This window comes from Ceratotherium simum, chromosome 22, assembly GCF_057802395.1.
Source record: "Ceratotherium simum simum isolate JZ-2026a chromosome 22, ASM5780239v1, whole genome shotgun sequence".
Taxonomy (NCBI): Eukaryota; Metazoa; Chordata; class Mammalia; order Perissodactyla; family Rhinocerotidae; genus Ceratotherium; species Ceratotherium simum.
The window spans coordinates 16,460,282-16,484,531 of record NC_141921.1 but is presented as its reverse complement, the minus strand read 5'-3'; the positions used below and the strand labels follow the sequence as shown (position 1 = coordinate 16,484,531).

General features: G+C 42.4%; 1 protein-coding gene across 1 annotated transcript; it reads left to right on the top strand.

Moving 5' to 3' along the window:
* Positions 1–257: 257 nt before the first annotated feature.
* On the top strand, positions 258–21,393 carry YBX1 (Y-box binding protein 1). Its single transcript, XM_087446139.1, has 8 exons — positions 258–550; positions 1,129–1,192; positions 10,825–10,858; positions 13,881–13,970; positions 14,260–14,562; positions 14,858–14,940; positions 19,942–20,207; positions 21,011–21,393. Exons 1-7 carry the CDS (start codon positions 385–387, stop codon positions 20,174–20,176), a joined length of 975 nt encoding a protein of 324 aa, XP_087302265.1. The 5' UTR covers positions 258–384; the 3' UTR covers positions 20,177–20,207; positions 21,011–21,393.
* Positions 21,394–24,250: the final 2,857 nt, after the last annotated feature.

Genomic DNA, 24,250 nt, shown 5'->3' with positions numbered 1-24,250 from the left:
TTCTCGTGGTGACTCTACTCTAATTCTAGTTCCGGTCTCTATGGCGGCGGCGGAGGCAGGAACGGTTGTAGGTCGGCCGAATTAGCCGCCTAAGGGCCAATGAGAGTGGAGGAGTGATAAAGTATCAGCCAATAGGAGTCAGGAATTGGGGTCAGGTGGTGAGACTGACAGTACTGTTGGCCAGTGAACGATGATTAGGGCGGGTCGATCGCAGGGCTTATCCCGCCCGTCCCGCCATTCTCGCTAGTTCGATCGGTAGCGGGAGCGGAGAGCGGACCCCAGAGAGCCCTGAGCAGCCCCACCGCCGCCGCCGGCCTAGTTACCATCACACCCCGGGAGGAGCCGCAGCTGCCGCAGCCGGCCCCAGTCACCATCACCGCAACCATGAGCAGCGAGGCCGAGACCCAGCAGCCGCCCGCCGCCCCCCCCGCCGCCCCCGCCCTCAGCGCTGCCGACACCAAGCCCGGCACCACGGGCAGCGGCGCAGGGAGCGGCGGCCCGGGCGGCCTCACATCGGCGGCGCCTGCCGGCGGGGACAAGAAGGTCATCGGTGAGGGCCGCGCGGGGACGGGGGTGGGGCCGGAGGGCCGCCTGGCGGCGGAACCGTTACCCGAGCGGGGCGAGCCGGCGCGCGGCCGGGGACCGAGTCGGCGGCGCGCGGCCGCCCCTCCCCCAGCCCCCCGCGCCCTCGCGGACGCCGGCCCTCCCGCCCGGTCCGCGTGCCCGGCGGCCGCGCGCCGCCCCGCGCCCCCGCCCCTCCCCGGGCGGCCGCGCGCCCGGCCGCGTGTGCGGCGGGGTCCGCCGCTGGGCGCCCGCCGGCCGCGTGCACTCGGCCAGCTCGCCGTTGTTCGTCCCCACCCGCTGCTTCCGCGTGCGCCCGGAGGGCGCGGCGCCGCCTACGCAGGCCGGGTGGGCCGGGCCGCTTCCCCTTCCTCACTTGCCCCGCGCCCGCCCCGGGCTGCCGGCCGCGCGGCCTCGGCTCACCCACGTGCGCGGGGCCGGCGCGCCCCGAGCGGAGCAGGCTGTCGGGCGGCGGGGAGCGAGGGAGGGACCGGATGCCGAAGCGTGGCGGTTCAAAAAAAGGCTGCCTGGTAATCGTCGGGTTTTTTCTTTCCCTCCTCTCTCCAGCAACGAAGGTTTTGGGAACAGTAAAATGGTTCAATGTAAGGAACGGATATGGTTTCATCAACAGGTGAGCTGACGGCCGCTGAAGCCTCGGTCCTCCATCTGCATGCTGTGCCCCGTCTGGAGGCTTTGCGGGCTGGGGATGGTGAGCAGGCGTGAGGTTGCCACCTCTGGTGTAGTTAGTGTGATTTTTGTTTCCTTTGATGACTGAAGGTATTAGTGATCTGGAGATTGTCTTTGTTTTGCAGCTAAGTGCTTATCTGTAGCTTAAAAGGCTTCTTATGGTACAAAGCAATTTAAAAGGCGAGCGGAGTGAGTGAGCCTTCCAACAGGGCAAACGGAGGAAACGAAGATTTAGTATAATTCTGTTAGGCCTGGGCCCACCCCGTTTTTATCTTTGTCATCGTTTTATGCGTTATTGAAATTGGTGTTAGAAAATGTGACTCACTAATTAGTATATAGGTTGATTACAGCCTGTTCCCCTTTGGAGGTAACGTGATTTGACGGTACAAGTATGTGGAATCTCGTCACCGTGACCATCAAGTTACACTGCCTTTGTTTTAACGTTTGTGTATATGCTGTCTTGAATGCCTCAGATAAATTTCATGTTAGGACTACTTTGACAACAGAGTTGTTTTTATTTCCTCGTAGAGTAAGTATTACATCTGGAAGAAAATGGCCTTTTTTTCTCTCAATTTTTATTTTTTCTAATTCTTGTTTTAAAGTCCTGTTACGTGAATTTTAAAGCTTTGGTTGTAGATTATTAGAGTGGCCTTACTCCGTGATAACGTCGTTCTTCGTGTATGAATGCGAAGCTACAGCTACGTGTGTGGGATTAATCCTTAGAACTGGTTGTAGCAGTGATGGCGATGCGCAGCAGACTCCCAGTACTCCTCGGTGTGTCCCCTGTGAGCCGGGCACCGTTTTCAAGATGGCTGCCAGGGCTGGTAGCAGTTACACGGTGCAGAGCACCGTGTGTGCTGGTAGTAACACTGTGGGCCCTACAGGTGTGATACCGCCGTGTCAGCGTTTTCCTTCTTCTGTCCTTACTTTAGAAGGCATTAAACAACTAGATGTTTGAAAGAACAAGGCTAAGTAGTAATACCAAATGTTTGTGAAATGCATAAGTGCTGCAGGAAACCAAATGGGCAAGATCATGCTTAAAGACAGGCATAATTGGCTGATGAGAACTGTTCGTTACTCAACCATGAAGTATTAAAGGAAAAGCAATTGTAAGCATTTGATGGCCTGTTTTCCGCGTTTACAGTTATGGGGAAACATTTTGTTTCTTCCAGAATCTTTAGGAATTTTCCATCTCTTCTTCCAGTGTCTACTTTTGTGACAAGCCCAAAGCTACGTTTTTCATGATTTTTGATAATGAGTTGTTAGTTGGGAACGAAAGGAACACTTTGGTGCTTATATTTGGCCACTTTTTAGTTGATTGATGGTTAGTGTCAGTTAGTATTACCATCTTACTCCGATTCTCCTTCCTGGCCTAACCCTTAAACCAGTGGTTTTCAAATTTAAGTGTGCTTACCTCAAAAAGATGTTAAAAGTGCAAATTCCTGAATTCTTCCTTCCTAGCTTGGATTCATTGGGTTTGGGGTACATTTTTAACAAGAATTCCAGGTGATTATGACTTGTGAACCATACTTTGAAAACCATTGCATTTAATCCTTGACCCAATATGATAGGATGTTGCTGGTCTGCACGTTAGAAGGGTCTGTAAGTTGCAGCTTTTTCAGTGGTTAGATTGCAGTTTATTTATGATTTAAAAAGTGTAGTATGTGCCTTCTGTTTTGCTGCATTTAGTTAAATGGACATAGGTTATAATATTTTTGAAGCGAACAGTTGATGATATTCCTGATAAGAATAGTTCCTTACGTATTCTATTTTTATTCTGTGAGGTACCATTCCTTGAATATCTCTGTTCTGGCTTGCAATCAACTCAGTTGGTCATCTTCCAGGGCAAGTTAAACTTAAATTGGCTTTTGATGATCCTTTGTTCTGACTGTCCTAACCTCAACTGTTTTGTCACATTTACTTGTTCAGATGTGCTTTATATTTCTAAACTGGTCGTTTCAGTAATCTTGAGAGTTTTTGAATTAAGATACAGTAAAATCTGATGGCAATTAAGTCCAGGAGAAGTTTGCCTTGATTAAGGGAAAATGTATTGATTCCCTTGATTAAGGAAAAAGAACTACAGTTCCGGAAGCTAGCAGTTGGTTCAGTATGGAGACAGGGCTGGAGGCACCTAGCTCTCCTGAAAGGGGGGTGGCTGGGAAGGGGGGTGGGTATGTCTCTTATAAAGGAGAAGATGCAATGTTTGGGATGATTACTGTGACACTAATTTTAAGGTTGTGATTCTATGAGTTATATATTCTAGGTTTTTAAGAGTTTTTTAATTAAAGTAGATTTTTTAATGTAAATTTCTTGCCTTCACAGAAATGTATTTTCATTGTAAACATTTATTTCAGTCTAAATTATTACCTGTAATAATTGTTACAGCCCTGGTAGAATTATTTTTTAAAGAATTTTCTTTTGGTAGTTTTATTGTGCAAAAGGTGCTAAATAAGAGCATAGAGCTTTTTAAAACAGCGAAAATTTTGGCTTTATTTTCTTAGGCTATGTAATCTAGGAATTTTAAGAAATTCATTGTCATTCCTTTGTGTCCTGCATCTGCAAAAGGTAATTGGATTATGTGACTAGAGGGGGTTTATTAGCACCCCCCCCCCCAAATTACTATTGAATATGTCACTGGAAGGATGCCACAGGGGTTAGTGGTTTGGGAGTTTGATTCTCTGCTTTTTAAACCTGGAAACCGGATTTTGTCTTTTGCTTCCAGCTGTTGAGGATTAATCCATGCTCACCAGATTCATGAAAGGTTGGCATGAATCAGTAACAACTTCACATTTCAATGGGGCATGTATCTTTTATAGTGACCAGAAGAGGAGTACTTTTCTGTTCTCCAGAGTACTTAAAATGCTAAATTAATCATTCTAAGGTTTTGGGGGGGGCCAAGGAATTTGGAGCAAAGAGACTCAAATAGAGCAGAGATCACAAACTGGTGACCTACTAGTTAAATCTACCCCCAGGTGTTTTGTTTGGACAATACAATGTGTTAAAAAGAATAGGAATTGGTCACTAACGCTTAAAATTCAGGAGATAACACCAAAAATATCCAGATTATCTTTTTTTTTTTTTTTAAGGTCTGACATTTAGCTTTGGGGCCTGTAGTCCCATCTAAATAAACATCAGCTGGCCATGAGTATTATTACCACTTCTAAATGGGTCACACATTCTCTTTTTTACCACAGTTTGTCAGGCTTAGTGTTCTCCTGTTGTTGACTTCTCTTCCTGCTTGACCTCTGTATATGCATTTGAGTTTATTACCCATGGTTTAGGAAGATGTGTAATAAGCCAAGCCAGGGAAAGGCTTAGCTATCCCTCGTTACAAAAATACTTAGTCATGGCTGTCAAGTTCAGTCTCCCTTTCAGGGGAGGCTGCCCTTTTGGGGATTCCATGTGTATATAACTGATAAAGGTGACTTCCTTTCACACATGGTGGTAAAAGTAGCTAATGTTAATCAAGTACGTGTGCCAGGCATTGTTGTAAATGCTCTAAGTGAACGAATTCACGTAATCCTCAAGACCTTATGTGTAGGTGCTGGTCTGAGGCACTGAGAGGTTGGGTAAGCTTGCCCCAGGAAGCGTAGTGAGTGCCTTGCGGAGGTAAGGTTTGAACTCGGTTTTCTGACTCGGGAGTTTGTGTTCACTACCTGATATTATACTGTCTCTGAAAGTAGACCCTGGTCATCTTCAAATTGATTGTTGTCCACATTGTTACGGATAATTTCTTAGGGTGGATAGTCTTAGCTGTTGAAAGAGTTCCAGCATGTCACTGAAGCTCTTATGTGCTGACTGCTAGTTCCCCAGATTTGAAAAGCTTTCTACTTCTCACTGCCTATTTCACGTAGTTAGGGGTTGCTCTGATAGTTCCAGTTCATTGTCTAGAGTGGCTTTACTAATTAAAGGACTTGCTTAATAGCTAATATTGGGAGGCAATTAAAGAATTAAAGGAGGAGGGAACCTTAGACCTTTATCTCACTTCTGAATCTTTTTACTTCTGTTTTTATGTGGCTTGTGATTTGAGAATGGGTTTTGCCTTTTTAAAGAGTTGTTAAAAAAAAGAATATGCAAAGCCTAAAATACTATCTGGTTCTTTAAAAGTTTGTAGACCTGTGGAAAGATGATCGCCGAGTCTCTTGGGCTGTTAAAGTCAGACTGATCTAAGTCATAGATGTCATGGGTCGTCTACAACGTAATTGACTAAATGCTGTCACACTGGGGAAGGCTTAAAGACTCGGTGGTGTAGTACTAAGGAAGGAATGGGGGAGGAGGGAGGCATAAAAAGGTACTTTAGTAGTCCCCAAGTCATGATGTGTCACTGGCAGTCTTAAAAAAGCACTGTATTGGTTGGCTTTTTCAGAACTGGGTCCAAGTCTTAAGACAATGACTTGGGCACTTTAGGATTGAATTTATATGCTGGTTATGTTAGCCACTGATCGTAAGTTGGCTGGAAGTCATCTATGTTCACCAAATCACTGATATGTAAAATCTTTTCATCTTAAAATCTCCTAGAATAGAGAACTAGTGTGTTCACCTTCTGTTTCCCTAGTACTGGGGCAGTGGTTGCTGAGTTTCCTATGCTCCAGTCTTGGCCTTTGGAACTGTCTACAGTCTAGTTCATCTAAGGCAGAATGGTAGGAAAGAATGTAAGAAATGAGAGTATGTCTGGTGGGTGTGAGGAGTGTTTAATAGAGAAAAAAAGGTAAGCGGATTTTGTGATCTTAGAGCCATCTTCCGGACTTGGTGTATGGATGCCTTGGGTTCTGGAGCCTATAGATAGTAAATCCTGGAATTTGTTTTTATAATTATAGGATCATACATTTATGCAGTTGGGCAAGGTAGCCTGTTAGAATGGCTTGGTGTGGCAGTCTGCAACAAGGTAATAGCGTAAGAGCACTCAGTTGTGGATGGATGAGCCTACGTGTGGTAGGTCTCGCTTGAGGCAATGCTGTGGATTGGCTAAGAACTTATCCTAAAATTTAAGGATATCTTTTTAGTCTGGATATATTTAGTAATAGAGGAGGTCAGTGCTGGCTACATGTTTTTACCTTCTTTGTACTAGATTAGGAACTCTTGAAGAGATGTCCATTTTCTTTAAATCCCAGCAGGGTTTCTTCCTCTTTCTTTAACAGTATCCCCTTTTTTCTTCAGCCCCTTGCTATGTGATTCCTTTTTCCTTGAAGTCAGAACTGTGTCCTCATTGGCTGAATAAGAACGATGCCATATTTCTAGGTAGGTGAGAAAACCTGCCAAGTGTGGGGTTTTTTTTTGTTTTTTGTTTTTTTTTTGAGGAAGATCAGCCCTGAGCTAACATCCGTGCAATCCTCCTCTTTGCCGAGGAAGACGGGCCCTGAGCTAACATCTATTCCCAGTCCTCCTCCTTTTTTTCCCCAAAGCCCCAGTAGATAGTTGTATGTCATAGTTGCACATCCTTCTAGTTGCTGCATGTGGGACGCCACCTCAGCACGGCCAGACAAGCGGTGTGTCAGTGTGCGCCCAGGATCTGAACCTGGGCCACCAGTAGTGGAGCGAGCACACTTAACTGCTAAGCCACAGGGCTGGCCCCCCCAGTGTGTTTTTCCTTAAAAAATTGACAGTAGTATAATGTCCTTATTAACAAGAGGTAGAGTAGAGTACAGCAGGAAGAGTACACTTGGCTGCAGGAGACTGGGAGGACTGGTGTGTGATACATGGAATGACACGGGATATTGTAGACCCATGCTGTCCAACATAGTAGCCATCAGACACATGTCTGAGCGCTTGAAATTTGGCCAGTGCACCTGAAAAACTGAATTTTTAATTCTAATTAGTATCTTAAAACTGATACTCAATTTAGTGTTTGTTTTGAACCACTTTTTGAACAGCTTGAGTATGTGAATCTAATTTTCAGAAATGTAAAATACTTCAGTTTTAATATTATAGATGTTGAAATAATTTTACCTGTTTTTACTTATTATGGCTACTAGAAAATGAGCTTAGATATGTGGCTTGTATTTTATTTCTATTGGACAGCTGTTCTGGACATCACACTGCAAGTAAAATAATTGTTTGAAGTGGCAGCAGTATGGATAGGCTTAGATTGGATTATAGTGTGGCCTTCACTGGGTTTAAAAAAAATAATTAGTGAACATTTCATAGGTAAGTGCTGTTAGCCCCACTTAACAAGTAAGGCAACTTGCCTAAGATCATGTAAGTACTAATGGGATAGCGAGGATTCCAATTTTGGCTCCAGTGGTTCTAGTAAGAAGTGCTAAACCACTGCTTTATATACCACCTGCCCCCCCCTTCTCTCTCTGATTAGTATGGCTTAACATAATATGATATGCAGAAAACCATATTTAGTAATTCAGCTGCTGCACTGGGTTGAATGGTGGTGGCCTTCTAGATTGAAATCCTTGGGGATAGGTCATGTCTTATTTTTATTTCTGGTGCTTAGCATAGTGGCTAGCTAGCTAGCACAAGTAAATAACAGTGATATGTCGCTTAAGACAGGGATACGTTCTGAGAAATGCATCATTAAGGTGATTTCGTCGTTGTGTGAACATAGAGTGTACTTACACAAACCTAGGTGGTATTGCCTACTACACGCCTAGGCTGTATGGTCCTAATCTTATGGGACCACTGTCGTATATGTGGTTGTGTATGCAGTCCATCGTTGACTGAAATGTTGTTATGCCACACATGACTGTATTCAGCTTTATTAAAGGAATGAATGAGGTCTTTGGATGTGTCATCCTTTCATTATAGGCCCAGCGGCTTGTGGCAGATTTTGGAAGAACTCATAAGATGGAATAATATGAAAGAATAGATTTTAGGAAAGTAAGAAGTGACAATTTTAATTTGAAAAGCTGGCCTAGTAGTAAGTGAATAGTGGGCACTCAGTAAATATTTTAAAAATTTAATTGATGGGCCGGCCCTGTGGCTTAGCGGTTAAGTGCGCACGCTCCGCTACTGGCGGCCCGGGTTCGGATCCCGGGTGCGCACCGACGCACCGCTTCTCCGGCCGTGCTGAGGTGGCGTCCCACGTACAGCAACCAGAAGGATGTGCAACTATGACATACAACTATCTACTGGGGCTTTGGGGGAAAAAGAAAGAGGAGGAGGATTGGCAATAGATGTTAGCTCAGGGCTGATCTTCCTCTCACACACACACACACACACACACACACAAAACAATAATAATAAAAATTTAATCGAGCACCCACCATGTTCCTACAAAATGCTGGGTGCTAGATGAAAGAGTGACAGTTGTCTGTCCTTGATGACTTGCTTGCGTCCAGTGGGAAGGTGCTCATAAACTAGTCTGCCCTGTCTGTAACCTTCTACCCTCAGTAAAGTATGGTGGAGGCAGAATTGTGCCTCTTGGTTCTCAGGATGTACCACAGAAGGTGAGGTGCAGTGCTAGGACTGCCTCTATTCCCTCCCATTGCATGCATAATAGCTAAAGGTTCCAACTTGCTGCTTTGTGTGTGTGTGTGTGTGTGTGTGTGTGTGTGTGAGAGAGAGAGAGAGAGAGAGGAAGATTAGCCCTGAGCTAACATCTGATGCCAATCCTCCCCTTTTTGCTGAGGAAGACTGGCTCTGGGCTAACATCCGTGCTCACCTTCCTCTACTTTATATGGGACGCCGCCACAGCATGGCCTGGCAAGCAGTGCGTCAGTGCGCGCCCGGGGTCCAAACCTGCAAACCCCCCGGCCGCTGAAGCGGAGTGCGCGCACTTAACCGCTACACCACTGGGCCGGCCCCCCAACTTGCTTCTTGATGAACTGTTTTGGTCAGCCTATTTTAATTGCTACTTTTCCCTGTTTGGTAAGATCTCTAGTGACCATGGCGTGCATTGTTTCCAGTATTAACTATAGATCAGGGGTCAACAAACTACCGCTTACGGCTGGTTTTGTATGGCTTGTGAGCTGAGAATGGTTTTTACATTTTTAATGGGTTGTGTGGAGAGATATGTAGCAGAGCCCTGTGGTCTGATTATGGAATAACTGTGTGTACTGCAGGCAAGGATAGGGATGCTTGTTCTTTGTGGTTGTCTTCACATATTGGAGAGACCATATGCTGTGATCTACCTCTAAAGCTAAAATGTAAAGATTTCCAAACTGGTCCCTTTTTGAGCCTGTAGAGTCAAACTCTAACACTGTGAGCAAATGACCACACACTTCATTTTCCTAGTTTGTAGAATGGGGGCTTAATAATAACACCTGCCTCAGGATTGTGAGGATTGAGTGATATAGATAAAGCACCCAGCACAGTAGCTGGGACTTAAACCCTCAATAACATAAGCGGCTGTGTTTAGTTTTTCCCATTTTGCAGATGAAGAAAAAGATCCAGTGAGGAGGAGGCAGCTTCGCAGGGTTACACAGCTGTTAGCAGTAGAATGAGGACTAAAAATTGGGTTTTATGTTAGCAGTGCCTTGAGTTTCTGGGTAGTCATTTAATAAGTTGCAACTAGATCAGTGTAATGCATCCAAAGCATAGTATTTTATCTTGGCTAACACTGCATTTTTTGAGTTGTCAAATTTCTTCCTAAAATTGATATACATTTTGGCTGTGATATTCCCTAGTAGGCTGGTTTAGTGTTAACAGAATAAATGAGTACTGTGTTGTCTGGTGTGACGTCATTAGTGAGCCTGTGTTGGTTTCCATGTGTCTGTGTCCTACAAAACATCTCCCTAAGCTGTTTTCCAGGGAGTGGCATTATCTTGTGTATTGCCTACTTTGTACTATTTTTAAGATTGTCCTGACTAGATAAGTAGTTTGGTAACATTTTCTAATATTCCTTTTATAACCCTGAAGTACAATGCTTGCCACATGAATGATGTGGGTATTGGTGGTGTCCGTGTTTGTACTTCATTATGGTCTTTTCTTTCTTTCTTTTTATAAATTAGTACTTTATTTTTAAGAGCAGTTTTAGGTTCATGGCAAAATTGAGCAGAAGATAAGAGTTCCCATATACCCCATGCCCCCACCCACATGGTGTCCCCTATGATCCTACACCAAAGTGATAGGTTTGTTGCAATCTAAATTGACATGTCATTATCACCCAAAGTCTGTAGTTTACATTAGGGCTCACTCCTGGTGTTGTACATTCTATAGGGTTTTTTAGTGGTCACTTTTATGATCTCATGAAGAGTTGGGAATTGAAAATGGTGATGAGGAAATGCTTGAGGATGAAATGAAGAAGAAGGAAGCTAGTAATTAATGGAAGGAAATAAAAAGATAAGGAGTGACAAAATAATATGTTGCTAGTCGCTTTTACCCTCCTAATGGCTGTTAGGTCACACTTTTGATATCTTAGACTTTTTTTTATCCTTCTATAGGTAGTAAGGTTACAACTGTTGACAACAGTTTAGTCTTTAAAGCAGAAATCCTGATGGCTTACTAGTTTTGTTTTTGTTGTTTTGTTTAATTTTGTGATTTCCTAAATCCTGGTTGGCAGCCAGAAAGTCTGTATAACAGTAGGAAAAATAGGGGGGAAATGCACAAAGGACCAAGTGTATTCTTAATCTTTGGCAGCATGAAATATATTCCATTTTCTAACTTGTTCAACTTGGTTCTGTCTTGCAGGAATGACACCAAGGAAGATGTATTTGTACACCAGGTGAGTGTTTGTGTGGATGTTTACACTTCTGGCTCAAGGCTTGTGAGAAGAAAAGGGTGGTTGTGTTCTCAACTATTATTCCTGGCAGAAATGTTTTTAAGTCCACCTCCCAAGCAGTTTATTTAGTTCCTACAGGAAGAGTGGTAGCATGCTTAAATGTATACATTGAAACATTGTATTGGCGGTTTACTTAATTAAAATAGGTGTTTCAAATTGGTATTTTATTAATAGTTTTAGCTTTTTAAAATGTTGAATCTGCTTAACTCATTGGACTAAATTTTCAAACCTAATTTCAGATGAACAGAAAACTTCCATTAACCTAAACTTGAACTATTGCTATAAATACACAGAAACTTTGACAAGATGTTTTCAAATGCTGTTAGGTTTACCTCTATAGTAAGGACAAATCACAGTAACCATGGAGGAAATAGGACAAAGCCACAAAACATCAATTTGAAATGAATGCTAGAAAACCAGCAAAGTAGCATAGGTTCTTCTCTTTATTTTAAAGCACTTTTTTTTTTGTAAGGAAGATCAGCCCTGAGCTAACATCCGTGCTAATCCTCCTCTTTTTTTGCTGGAAGACCGGCTCTGAGCCAACATCTATTGCCAATCCTCCTTTTTTTTTCCCCCCAAAGCCCCAGTAGATAGATGTATGTCATAGTTGCACATCCTTCTAGTTGCTGTATGTGAGACACGGCCTCAGCATGGCCGGAGAAGCGGTGCATCAGTGCACGCCCGAGATCCGAACCCGGGCTGCCAGTAGCGGAGCGCGCACACTTAACTGCTAAGCCACGGGGCCAGCCCTCTAAAGCACTTTGAATGGGTAAGATATTTTTACCTTTGGAGAATTTCGGCTGGCTTGGAAAATTAGAAATCCTCGCCAGTTTATGGTTAAGTGAAAAGGCAGTGTATCAAAGTTGGCAGTTACTCCTTAAATAATTTTTAGATTGGCTTTAGTGTTTTGAGAGGAAGAAACTAACATAGGATAGTTACTACTTGCTGAACTTTCTCCTCAAGTACCATTTAAGGAAAATATTTTGAAAAATGCTTGAGTGTTAAGGAATTTATTGTTAAAGTAAGCCATTGCCAAATGAACGCTAATATCTCAAACTTATTATCTTAGGCCCCCTTGGACTTAATTACCTTCACAGATATGCAGTGGGTAGGAAAAACACGTCTGTATGTGTGTACTTCTGTGCTCTGCGGTTTTTTTAATAAGACTGTTGAAATATTGTCAACTTGTAGTGAAAATTACAACTTTTTGACCACTTTTTTAATACTGTAATCCAGACATCAGAAGACATAAAGGCAATGTCCACACTGTGCCTTTATTCAGGCAGGTGTGAACTTGGATGACAGCATACTTCTTAGGAAGGGCTATCTTGGGTTGGTGCTTTGTAGCTCTCTCAAGTGTCCTACACAGTGCTCAGTGGCAGTCGAGGGGGAAGCCAGGTCAATTTCTAGTATATACAAAACCCTAGCAGATAATCACAGGGACAGATATAAGTATGGGAACATTTAAATCCTAAACATAATTATAGGGCTGCTCAGACAAGGTTATTTTAAGACAAATGTTTGTTTTATAAAATTGAATACCAGTTTTTGCCTGTTTCTTACTTCCAGATTTTCAAAGGTATATGCAGACCTAGGAACAAGAGACAGCAAGGCTTGTCAGTCTTGCTGCCTGTCAGCAACACTAAAGGATTTGGGGGATTTGGGGGAGGGCATTGTAGATGCTGACTGAAATAAGAGTTTGGGGATTTTGATTATCCATCCTTCTGCTATCCCCTATGACTGCAGGTAATTGAGAGTTGGCCGTATATGAAAGGTATGAAAACTTTGTGACGGTTTAGATGACAGATGAGATCAATTATTTGGCTAAACGCATGTCACACACTTGTACTGACCCACAAGGTGTCACCAATATGCTTTCCTCTTTATTTTGGGAGTGGTTTCAACATATAGTTGTTTCTTGGGACTTTGGATGCTCAGGTCTTAGTGGTGTAACAAGGAGACTGGAGTTCTGGGCAACTTAGCTTAATTGGCTTCAGATTTGTTGGTTGTCCTGCCCCCTCTGGAATGGAAATGCATGAGTGATCCTGTAATGAATACTGCTGAGATGTAGTAGAATGAACATGGGATTTGAAGTCCCAAGACCTGGATTTAGAGAAGTCCATACTCGGCCGCTTACTAGCTGTGTGACCTTGGGCAAGTCACCTAACTTTTAAAAGCCTGTTTTATTATCAGTAAAAAAGGAGTAATAATACCTCACATCATCTGTCATAATGAGATGGAATAGTAATGTATGGAAGAACTTAGCAGAAGTATTACACACAGATGTGAGGTGTTATTCTTCCGCTTTTACTCTGTTGTAGCAGTCTAGAGAACAAGTAACAATGAGATTTATTGTATTTTGGGGAGGTAATAACCAACCGTCCCGTGCAGTTAGAAGATATAAAACGTGACATAGTTAATACACGTGAATTGCACTTCCATTGAAGTATTATCACAGACAGGTTGGAAGGGATTTTGGTTGACATTTGTAATTGAGTTTGATATGGTACCACAGGGACAAAGTTGGTTTGGTCAGCTTTGAAGCATGCAAACCTAAACTCGCCTGTCATCTAAACTGGCCCTGTGTGGGGCTAGCTTCTACTATTAAGTGCAGTCTTTGGGGGATAAATGGATATCCTCGTTTTGTTCAAAGCTACACATAATGCTTTTGCAAAAAGCAGTTTTTAAAAATATATATTGTTGTGTCTGTGTTGAGCATTAAATTACTTGTTTTAGTTTGGAAAATAGTGGTAAAATGCTGGGGCCTTGTAAGATTGGAGTATTTTGGTTGAGGTTGGGGGTAGCATTGGTCCCTGTTTTCCTAAATTTATTGACAATTTGGTCTTATTTAAAGCTAATTTTAAGTGTATATCCAAGCTAAAATAATATTGACTCTGGTACATTTTAAATGAAAAAGCACATTATTCTCCCCTGTTAATCTGTTTTTGGAATGTGATATTACTAGACTGCCATAAAGAAGAATAACCCCAGGAAGTACCTTCGCAGTGTAGGAGATGGAGAGACTGTGGAGTTTGATGTTGTTGAAGGAGAAAAGGTGAGGATGCTTTTTGTGTAAAGGTTTGACTTCAGTATGGAAATATTGTGGAGATCTCATCCATGAGGATGGTGGCTCTAATGTGGATGGATGGGTCAGGTGACTACATGAACACAGGTGCATCAAACCTAATGCGCAGGCTGCAGTTAGAGGGCAATCTCTTCAGAACAGTGAGGAACTGATAGTTAATCATTTCTATGCACCCCTGGCCACATAGACTCTTTGATTTGTGTAAATTTTAAGTGTACTTAATTCGCTTGTCACTGGCAGTATGTGATGGCTTTTGTAGGGTGCGGAGGCAGCAAATGTTACAGGCCCTGGTGGAGTTCCAGTGCAAGGCAGTAAATATGCAGCAGACCGTAACCATTATAGACGCTATCCACGTCGCAGGGGTCCTCCACGCAATTACCAGCAGAATTACCAGAACAGTGAGAGTGGGGAAAAGAATGAGGGATCAGAGAGTGCTCCCGAAGGCCAGGCCCAACAGCGCCGGCCCTACCGCAGGCGACGGTTCCCACCTTACTACATGCGGAGACCCTACGGGCGTCGACCACAGTATTCCAACCCTCCTGTGCAAGGAGAAGTGATGGAGGTAAGTTTCACCAAAAAGTATAAGGATCAACAACAGCATGTGATAACTTTTGATAGGACTGCATTTTTAAACATTTTCTAGGTACCTTCCTCTGTGTGGAGCTATTAATCATAACTAGAAGCACTTTTTGGTTTTTAATAAAACCCAGAAAATTAATAATTTATAGTATAATCACAGTTATTAGATGGATCTGTTTATTTACTTTTAACTCCTGTATTTTGACTTTGGATTTGTCTGGTTGGGTTTTTACTCTAATGTTCTGATCCAGTTGGCTGGATGTCCATTGTCTTTTCAGGGTGCTGACAACCAGGGTGCAGGAGAACAAGGTAGACCAGTGAGGCAGAATATGTATCGAGGTTATAGACCACGATTCCGCAGGTATGGTTTTTATTAAAAGATTTCTCAAGCATATGTTAGGACTCAGCAGCATCACGCTTCTCCTGCAGTCTTTTTGAGTCATTTATCTGTTAACACACATTTTCTTTAGTCAGGTGCCTAAGGTGAACCTGAAGTCAGTTATCTTTGAGACTTTGTTCTTTGCAACATCTTTGCTGGCACTGGTTAAAAACAGCTTGTGTAGATGAGGTCTACTTTATACAGTTGTTGTTTTTTTTCCCCCTCCCCCCTCCCTCTGATGAGGGTATGGAATTTCAAATTTTCTGTCCTTGGAACAGGTAAGAGAATTGGTTAAACCGTATTATATTTAAGACCTGCTTCATTGCGAGGGGAAAGATAAAAGTAATCTTTTAAGCATTAGGAGTATCTGAACTGCACTATATCATAAATGAAGAATCAACGTTTTTATCTCTGTGATGGCATAATTTTTCGTTAAACATTTCTCAATGTAAGTATGTCCTTTTTCTTTGACACCCTAAAGTTGCTTAATGAAATCACTCGGTTAGGAATTTACATTTTGGAAAAAAGAAACTCAGTTCCAGATTAGCCTTAAACAGCCAGCCTACGTGCTTGGGTATTAGAGAATCCTTTTTAACAGAAGGTGTTTAATTTAAAATTAGAGTATAGAGTAGTTGGGGAAGAGCTCCATGAGGCAGACATGTTTAGTACATAAATGTAGTACACCTTGAGGCAGTGTTCCCAGTCCCACACTGATAGGATAGAATAGTGTGACAATTACTTCCTTTAAGGGTCTTATGTCAGAGCATTGAGGCTCCAGGTGTGATCCCTAACGTTAACAGATAGTATATTCAAGAATCCATTACAGGAATAACTCTTCTTAGCTGATAATCGCTTACATAGCAGCCTTCACTGTAGATACCCAAATAAGGTTTAAGAAACGAGTTCCTTTAACTATAAAAGTAACTCAAATACAACACAGAAGTCTTCAAAATTTGTTGATGAAGAGAGAAGGTTTCTAACTACAAGTGCTGTATACTTTACCAAAAATGAGCAGTCACTGAAGCTTTAGGAATTAGGGAACCCAATCGAGATTATATTACTTACATCAGTATATGTGTGTGGAGTTTTGCAGTAGCTGGTGTCTAGAATGTATTTTTTCTTATTTTCGTTGATGTGTACGTTCTGTCTTAAGTTTTTAATTCATGAAAAGGAGCTGGAGTCCTAGCTGGTGTTCAGTAAAATTGGAGCCTAATTGTCATGCCACCAGGAGATTGTGTTAGCTGTTTGCTGGATGTTGAGATAGATGCAGTCTTCCCTGTTCAGTAAGGAAGATTATTTTTGATGCTGACAGATTGTTGGGCTTTGTTGATCTTGAGCTGAACTGTGGTTCAAACTGTTTTAAACATAGACATAGATACCTTGTTGAAGTATTGCAAACAATACCATTTTTTAAACAGTGCCAAATGTTTTTAAAGTTTAGCTTTCATGGCAGTTTATCCATTACATCCATGGATGCCAACAGCAGAATCCTTAGTTTACCTTTTTGTTACACTGTAGAGCTGCTTAAATTTTCTGCCTAGTAGTTTCCTTGGTGTTCTTAAAAATAGCACATGAGTTTTTGTTGTTGAGTGTTTCAGGTTTACTGTTGCCTTTTGGTTTAAGTTAGACTTAATACTTTTCATTTGAATGGATAGAATTGACAGTGCCAGGTAATTCCTACGGTGACATATAATTGCCTTAAAATTTACAATGATTCTATCAATGAATGCAGGGGTTTCCAAACTTTAGCCAGGAATTGTTTGGTCAGATGAGTAGTAGATGACACATACTGCCTCTGATGTGTGGGGTGAAATCCTGATTGGTATAGGTCCAAGAGCAAATTGAGAGATCTGTGACAGGCAGAGCAGGAGTTTTGCTGAAAAGGAGACGAATGAGATGCCATAACGGAAAAGTGGCGTCAAGAAAGGGTTCTTGTTTATGGGAAATGAGGGTATATTTGTAGGCTGAAAAATGCAGTATAAGAGGACGGTTGGCAGGAAAGTGACTGCTGGAACTATCTTCAGTTGGGGTGGGGTTCTGTCCACAAGTAGGGGTTGGCCTTTTGCTAGGAACCATGGGCGTTTCATATGTAAGAAGCCAGAGTGTATGTGCCACTGGTGTGTTAGTGCAGTCAAAAGGAGAGGTAAGAGAGGGAGTTTGGGACAAAGACATGAAATTATTTCTGGAAGAAAGATAGGGAGGCCGGCCCTGTGGCTTAGCGGTTAAGTGCGTGCTCTCTGATGCTGGCGGCCCGGGTTCAGATCCCGGGCGCACACCGACGCACCGCTTCTCCGGCCACGCTGAGGCCGCGTCCCACATACGGCAACTAGAAGGCTGTGCAACTATGACATACAACTATCTGCTGGGGCTTTGGGGAGAAAATAAATAAATAAATCTTTAAAAAAAAAAAGAAAGATAGGGAAAATCAAATAATAGAGTAGTAATCACAAATTTAAAGTGCGTCCACTCAGCATGGTTGTGTTTTTCCAGCCATTTTGAGTAGCAGGCTCCAATTGGGGAGAGAGTTGGATTTGACCAGCAGTTGTTGGTCCAGATGAAGATACCAGGTTTGGGGTTGGTTATAATGATTAAAGGTGGACTTTATACTTGGGTAAGGAGTGGAGGAAAGGGTAAAGGAAGAATGAGGGACCAGCTAGGTGATAGGATCGCTGGATTATAGGTCCTAGTGGAAATAAAGAAAAATAGGAAGGGCTGAGTGGAGAGTGGAATGCTTGAAATTGAGAAAACTCGGGTAGGAAACAAGAACTGGATGGGAGGTCAAGAATCTAAAAGCCCAGGTTATTTGGGGCTGTCATGATAACTACAACAGGGCAAGGATGGTAAACGGAACATAGCCTCACGTGAGATTTGCAAGCTTGGGGTTTACAAAGAAATGAGGAGAATTGACTAAGAAGCCACAGTGATGGGGATGGGGCAGCTACCGCTTGAAGTCTGCAGGAGAAAGCCAGAGCAATTTTGCCAAAGCTTGGCTGTGAGTTCCCAAAAATGTGGGGAAGGGATTTCAGGAGGAGGGGAGGGGTTGGGATGAGTAGTTGGGAGATTGGAAAATTTGAAGGTGAAAAATAGGATGTACAGATCTAAATGGGAGTTAGAGCCTGTGATGACTGGTAGGTATAAAAGGCATGATATTAATCTTGGTGTTCCTGGGGCTTTCTGGGGTGTTGTGACTATGGATAGAGGATGTTTTCTGACATAATCACCAGAAAAAGAAATCCTAGTGTCTTTTTCTTGGTGGTTAGAAGTCATGATACTTTCTTTGGTCCTGATATCTTTAATTTCAGGCCATTGAAGATAATATATTGCTGGAATGTAACGCTTAAACTTTTTTAAGTGTGCGACTCAGTGGTTTTTAGTATATTCACAAAGTTATGCAACCATTACCACTAATTCTAGACATTTTCCTCACCCCCCCCCCCCCCTCTTATCCATTAGCAGTCACTTTCTGTTCCACTCTACCCCAGCCCCGTGCTTACACTAATCTACTTTCTGTCTCGGGATGTGCCGTTTTTGGACATACCATATAAAAGGAATCATAAAATACGCAGCTTCTTTATGTGTCTGGCTTCTTTCACTTAGCATATTTTTAAGGTTCATCCATGTTGTAGCATATATTGGTACTTGATTTCTTATTATGGCCAAATCATGTTCTGTTGTATGATTATCACATTTTGTTCATTTATCAGTTGATGGACATTTGGATTGTTTCCACTTTCTGTTGTGAGGAAGATCAGCCCTGAGCTAACATCCATGCCAATCCTCCTCCTTTTTTTCCCCATTTTCTCCCCAAAGCCCCAGTAGATAGTTGTATGTCATAGTTGCACATCCTTCTAGTTGCTGTATGTGGGACACCACCTCAGCATGGCCGGACAAGTGGTGCGTCGGTGCGTGCCTGGGATCTGAACCTGGGCCGCCAGTAGCAGAGCATGCACACTTAACCACTAAGCCATGGGGCCGGCCCCATCCACTTTTTTGTTGTTATAAATATTATAGTGATTCACAAAACAGATATTCTCTCGGGTGTAGATCTAGGAGTGGAATTGCTGGGTTACAGAGTAACTCTAACGTTTTGAGGAGTTGCCAAACTGTTTTCCAAAGCTGCTCTGCCATTCTATATTCCTGCAAGCAATGTATGAGGAATTCCAGTTTCTCCACATCCTCGCCAACACTGGTTATTTCCCAGCCTTTTGGTTATGGCCATCCTAGTAGATAATGAAGTTATATCTGATGGTTTTTGATGTGCATTTCCCTAATGACTTAATGGTTGCCCTGTACTTTCATTCATATGAAGAGGGCATCTTTTCTTTGGTCTTGATTTTCTGCCTTTTTAGCAAGTGTTCCTCTGTAAAGGTTAGCACTTGTTCCCAAGTGTGGTTACCATAAAGCCCATTTTAAAATGTTTAAAGATGACATCAAAGTGTTGATGGCTTTTATAGTCATTTCATGATTAGCTTCATAATAGATTATACTATGAGTAAAAGTTTGCTAGTTCATTAAAACCAGTTTTGTTTTTTTCTGTTTTTTTTCTGTTTTTATTTATTTATCTTTTTCCCCCCAAAGCCCCAGTAGATAGTTGTATGTCATAGCTGCACATCCTTCTAGTTGATGTATGGGATGCGGCCTCAGCATGGCCGGAGAGGCGGTGCGTCGGTGCGCGCCCAGGATCCGAACCCGGGCCACCAGCAGCGGAGCGCGCGCACTTAACCGCTGAGCCACAGGGCCGGCCCTAAAACCAGTTTTAAATGCTCATCTTCCAGTTCACACTTCAAATCCTTGTACAAAATCACAGTTTGTGAAAGATGAACCAAGCCTCGTCTGTCATTTCTGCTAATTTGCTTGCTGACCACTTGATTAAAACGAAAGGTCAGATATGGTGTTTACTTAAGTAAACCAAGTGTTAACACTGGTGGGTGGGTTAAAGAAAGAAGATTTTATCGTTGCAAGTTTGCGCAATGTTCATTCCAGGGGCCCTCCTCGCCAAAGACAGCCTAGAGAGGATGGCAATGAAGAAGATAAGGAAAATCAAGGAGATGAGACCCAAGGTCAGCAGCCCCCTCAACGTCGGTACCGCCGCAACTTCAACTACCGACGCAGACGCCCGGAAAACCCTAAACCACAAGATGGCAAAGAGACTAAAGCAGCCGATCCACCAGCTGAGAATTCGTCCGCTCCCGAGGCTGAGCAGGGCGGGGCTGAGTAAATGCCGGCTTACCATCTCTACCATCATCCGGGTGAGTAAACCTAGGTGGCCTTTAGGCCTCTGAGCGGTTATGAGTGGTATCCATTAATGCGAGAGAAAAAGGCCAGTTCATCAGGTAAGGTAAGCCATTTTTACTTTCAGTGACTGCCACCCAAATTAATTTTACAATCGTCTAAATATTACATCTTGGTAATGGCAAGTATCAGAGCCGTGCTTTGCCTCTCAGTCACCTCAATTCTGACACCTGGAGGCCTAGCTTCACATCATATCTTGAGTATTAGAGCCTTGTGTCAACTTTTCTGAGTGAATTTTGTGATTTCACCAGTAAGCTGAGGAAAGGCTTGGTAACCTTACCCTAATAAGTATGTTAATTACATTTTGTTATTCTTCATTTTCAAAGAGAAGTAGGGTAGCTACTAGAATTAATAACCTGGATTGATGATGACCCACATAGTCTCTTTGGGGAAAGTGGCAGCTTTGACATCCGTATCATCAGTTCCAAAATTAAGGGATTCCTTTGCTGTCAGCCTTTTACTTGATACTGAGAGACATGTACTTGTCTCTTAGGCTCTTGAATTATCATTTTCAGCCAGTAATACTTTAAGTTTTTTCCCTCTAGTATTTTGTGGGTGGCAGAAGGTCATCCAGAACGTACAGGTAAACCATGCTTGTTACATAGCAGTGTCCACTCATTTTGTAAATCACTGTCAGGATAAACCAGTGTGAGATTCGTTAGTGCCTGCCCTACTTAGCTAATGTGATTTGGAGCAATTTAGTATACTAAAAGAACATTGCAGTGAGTTGTGCAAGATAATCTTTATTTTTTCTTTACAGTTTAGTCATCCAACAAGAAGAAATGAATATGAAATTCCAGCAATAAGAAATGAACAAAAGATTGGAGCTGAAGACCTTAAGTGCTTGCTTTTTGCCTGTTGACCAGATAACTAGAACTATCTGCATTATCTATGCAGCATGGGGTTTTTATTATTTTTACCTAAAGATGTCTCTTTTTGGTAATGACAAACGTGTTTTTTAAAAAAAAAAAAGCCTGGTTTTTCTCAATACACCTGTAAAGGTTTTTAAATTGTTTCATATCTGGTCAAGTTGAGATTTTTAAGAACCTCATTTTTAATTTGTAATAAAAGTTTACAACTTGATTTTTTCAAAAAAGTCAACAAACTGCAAGCACCTGTTAATAAAGGTCTTAAATAATTGTCTTTGTGTATATTTTTGTCTTCAGTTTGTAAGTCCTTAGCTGGTGATAGGACCCTTAGCTTAAACCTATCTGCAAATAGATGGAACTCACTGGTAATGACTCAGAGAAGTTTTCTTAAAACGTGTAATTCTTGACTGAGTCACATAACTGGGCTCGTGCTAAAAATTAATAAATATTGGGGCCAGCCTGATGGCATAGTGGTTAAGTTTGCGCACTGTGCTTCAGGGGCCTGGGGTTTGCAGGTGCAGACCTACACACCACTTATCAAGTCATGCAGTGGCAGGCATCCCACATATAAAGTAGAGGAAGATGGGCACAAGTGTTAGCTCAGGGCCAATCTTCCTCATCAAAAAAAAAAAAATTAGCAAATATTTACTGTGATAATCTAACCATTTTCCTTTCTGTACATTCCTTTTTGGTGGGAGGCAGTGGTAAAGGGCAGAGGACATGCTCCAGCAGAGACCAACTGGGTTCTAATCCCTGGAAGCCACTTATTTCTGTCCCTGTGGGAGAGTTATTTCAGCCTGCCAAAAGAAGGTACCCACTTCAGAGTTATCAGATGCCTGCCACAGAGCCTGGTGTCATGGTCAGTAGAAAACAACAAGCAATGTGACGCCTGTGGAAAGGCTGCTGAGATCATGGAGATTGGTGAGATTAGTTTTGTGGTCTCAACTCCCTTCTAACCTAAGCCTGTTTTGGCTATTCTTTTAAAATGTCTTATTAGATGCTCTTTGATTTCTTTATGGAATAATCTGGCTGTTGTCCAGAGACTTATTCTGGATCATTTTGGCCAGCTTTCGTGGCCCAGGGGAAAAGACGGTAGAGTATGCTACAGTTGCACATCCAGGATTCCTGCAGTGCTGTGTAAGTCCAGATGGTGCCGCTTTTCAGAATGTGCTCAGAATTCACAGAACCAAGATTGCATTGCACCGGTAATTTCAATTCTAGGAGACTGGTGAATAAAGTGGGAAAGAATACACAAGTAGACTAATATCAGTCAACAGTCTTTGAAACTACTCTTCCTAATTTGGGACCAACTCTCTGCCTTTCATGAAAACACTCAACATTGATAAGAGTACAATGGAGCAGGCACTTGCACACTGCTGGTGGTGTGTAAAATGTAGTGATTTTGATAATTACATACATTAGGGTATATATCATGGAAATGACAATGCCAACAGTATTGGTTAAATATCCAATAGTGTTAAGATGTGATTTTGAAAACCATGGCAAGGAGGAAAGGTTTTGTTACACAGTCTTGCTAATGTTGCATACAAAACTACTTATGCATTTTTTCCTATGTATTTGTGCTCTGTTGCTCAGCACTTTATGAATTCCTTCACCATGTGTAAGGATTAGATAGCCTACAATCTTTGTAAGACAATCCAGAGAATGCATTCTTTCTTGCAGCCAGGTTGCAGGTTGAGAACCTGGTCGGCCAGTCAGATGCACCAGCATGCAACTATGGGGAAGTCACCACTTTGTTAGAGGGGAGGATGGAAGCAGTGCTTTCTAGCCACAACGGCTATGGGCTATGGTCTATGGTTTCCTCATCAGGCAACTCTGCCTCTCAGTTTGACACTTAGCCTTGACCCTGGTTTTCCAGCCTTAACAATTACGAATACCTAATATCCTTTTAGAAGAAGACCTATGTGGCTGGAGCAGAGAGCATGGGAGAGTGGGAAGGAATTAGGTGCCATATCGCATCAGGCATGTGTATGCTCTGTTCCCTTTAAAATGAGGAACAAGGTCAGGATGCTTGCTGTCATGTTTTCTGTTGAACACTGCAAGAGAGCCTAGGACATGCAGTGAGGTGGGAGTAAGGATTGGAAAGGAAACAGAACGTCATCCATAGGTGATGCTGGTAACAGAAAACCCAAGAGCTTGCAGTTAATGGATAATTTATTGGTAAATGGCTAAAACTTCTGTATAATAGTAGCTGGTAAAAAAATGTCTACTTTATGGTAGTATTAAGGAAATGTATTTAGGACTAACCTTTTCAAAACCTTTATGGGAGGAAGCAAAACTATTGAAAGACGTTAAAGAAAAATGGAGGTTTTCGTGTTCATGGATATTGAGGTTCAATGATGTCAATTTGTCTATTGATTCAAATTAAGTTCAGTAAACAATTCAAAAGGACTTTTTTTGGGTGGATCTTAGAAAAGGGAGAAGAGATGTTGGAGGTCTGAAGAGAGGAAAAGATAAAATAGTTGTCTTGGAGAATGGGAAAATAAATATACTAGGGAAATAGAATTGCCAGCAGGAGGGGTTGGGTTTCACCAGGGCTTTGCCAGCTGAATTCAGCAAAGGAAGAAAAGAGCAAAGCTGTTGAAAGTGAATGCATGCCAGGTTATAGTTGACAGTAATGTTCCCAGCACCCACATCCCTGGATGCAAGCATGGAACCTGATGAGGCAAAACCAGTAAGAGCTGAGCATTCTCTGGTGACTGGGATCGATCCGTGAGTTGGCAAGTATTCCAAATTGACTCAATGGAGTGGGAGTACTAATTTAAGGGAGCTGGAAGAATATGGGTTGGCGGTCCCAGACTGGCATGCTTAACCTTGAGATGTGGTGCAGTTATTGGTAATGACCGAGTTTAGGGTATGGTCATGTGAGTGGAAGGTAGGAGGAGGAAGAGACGTTACTGGACCAAAGAGGTAAAAAATAGACCATAGTGTTCAAAGGATCGCTGTGGGTCTTGAAATTACCACAAGTGATGGTAGAAGTAGTGGGTGTGGAGAAGGCAATGATGGTGACCCTGGAATTAACATCTTAAAGGAATGCTGCTGGATAATTGAGTCTGAAGGCATGGGCTTAAAGGAAGTTGGGGTTTTTGAGGGCTTACAAGGGAGAAAAA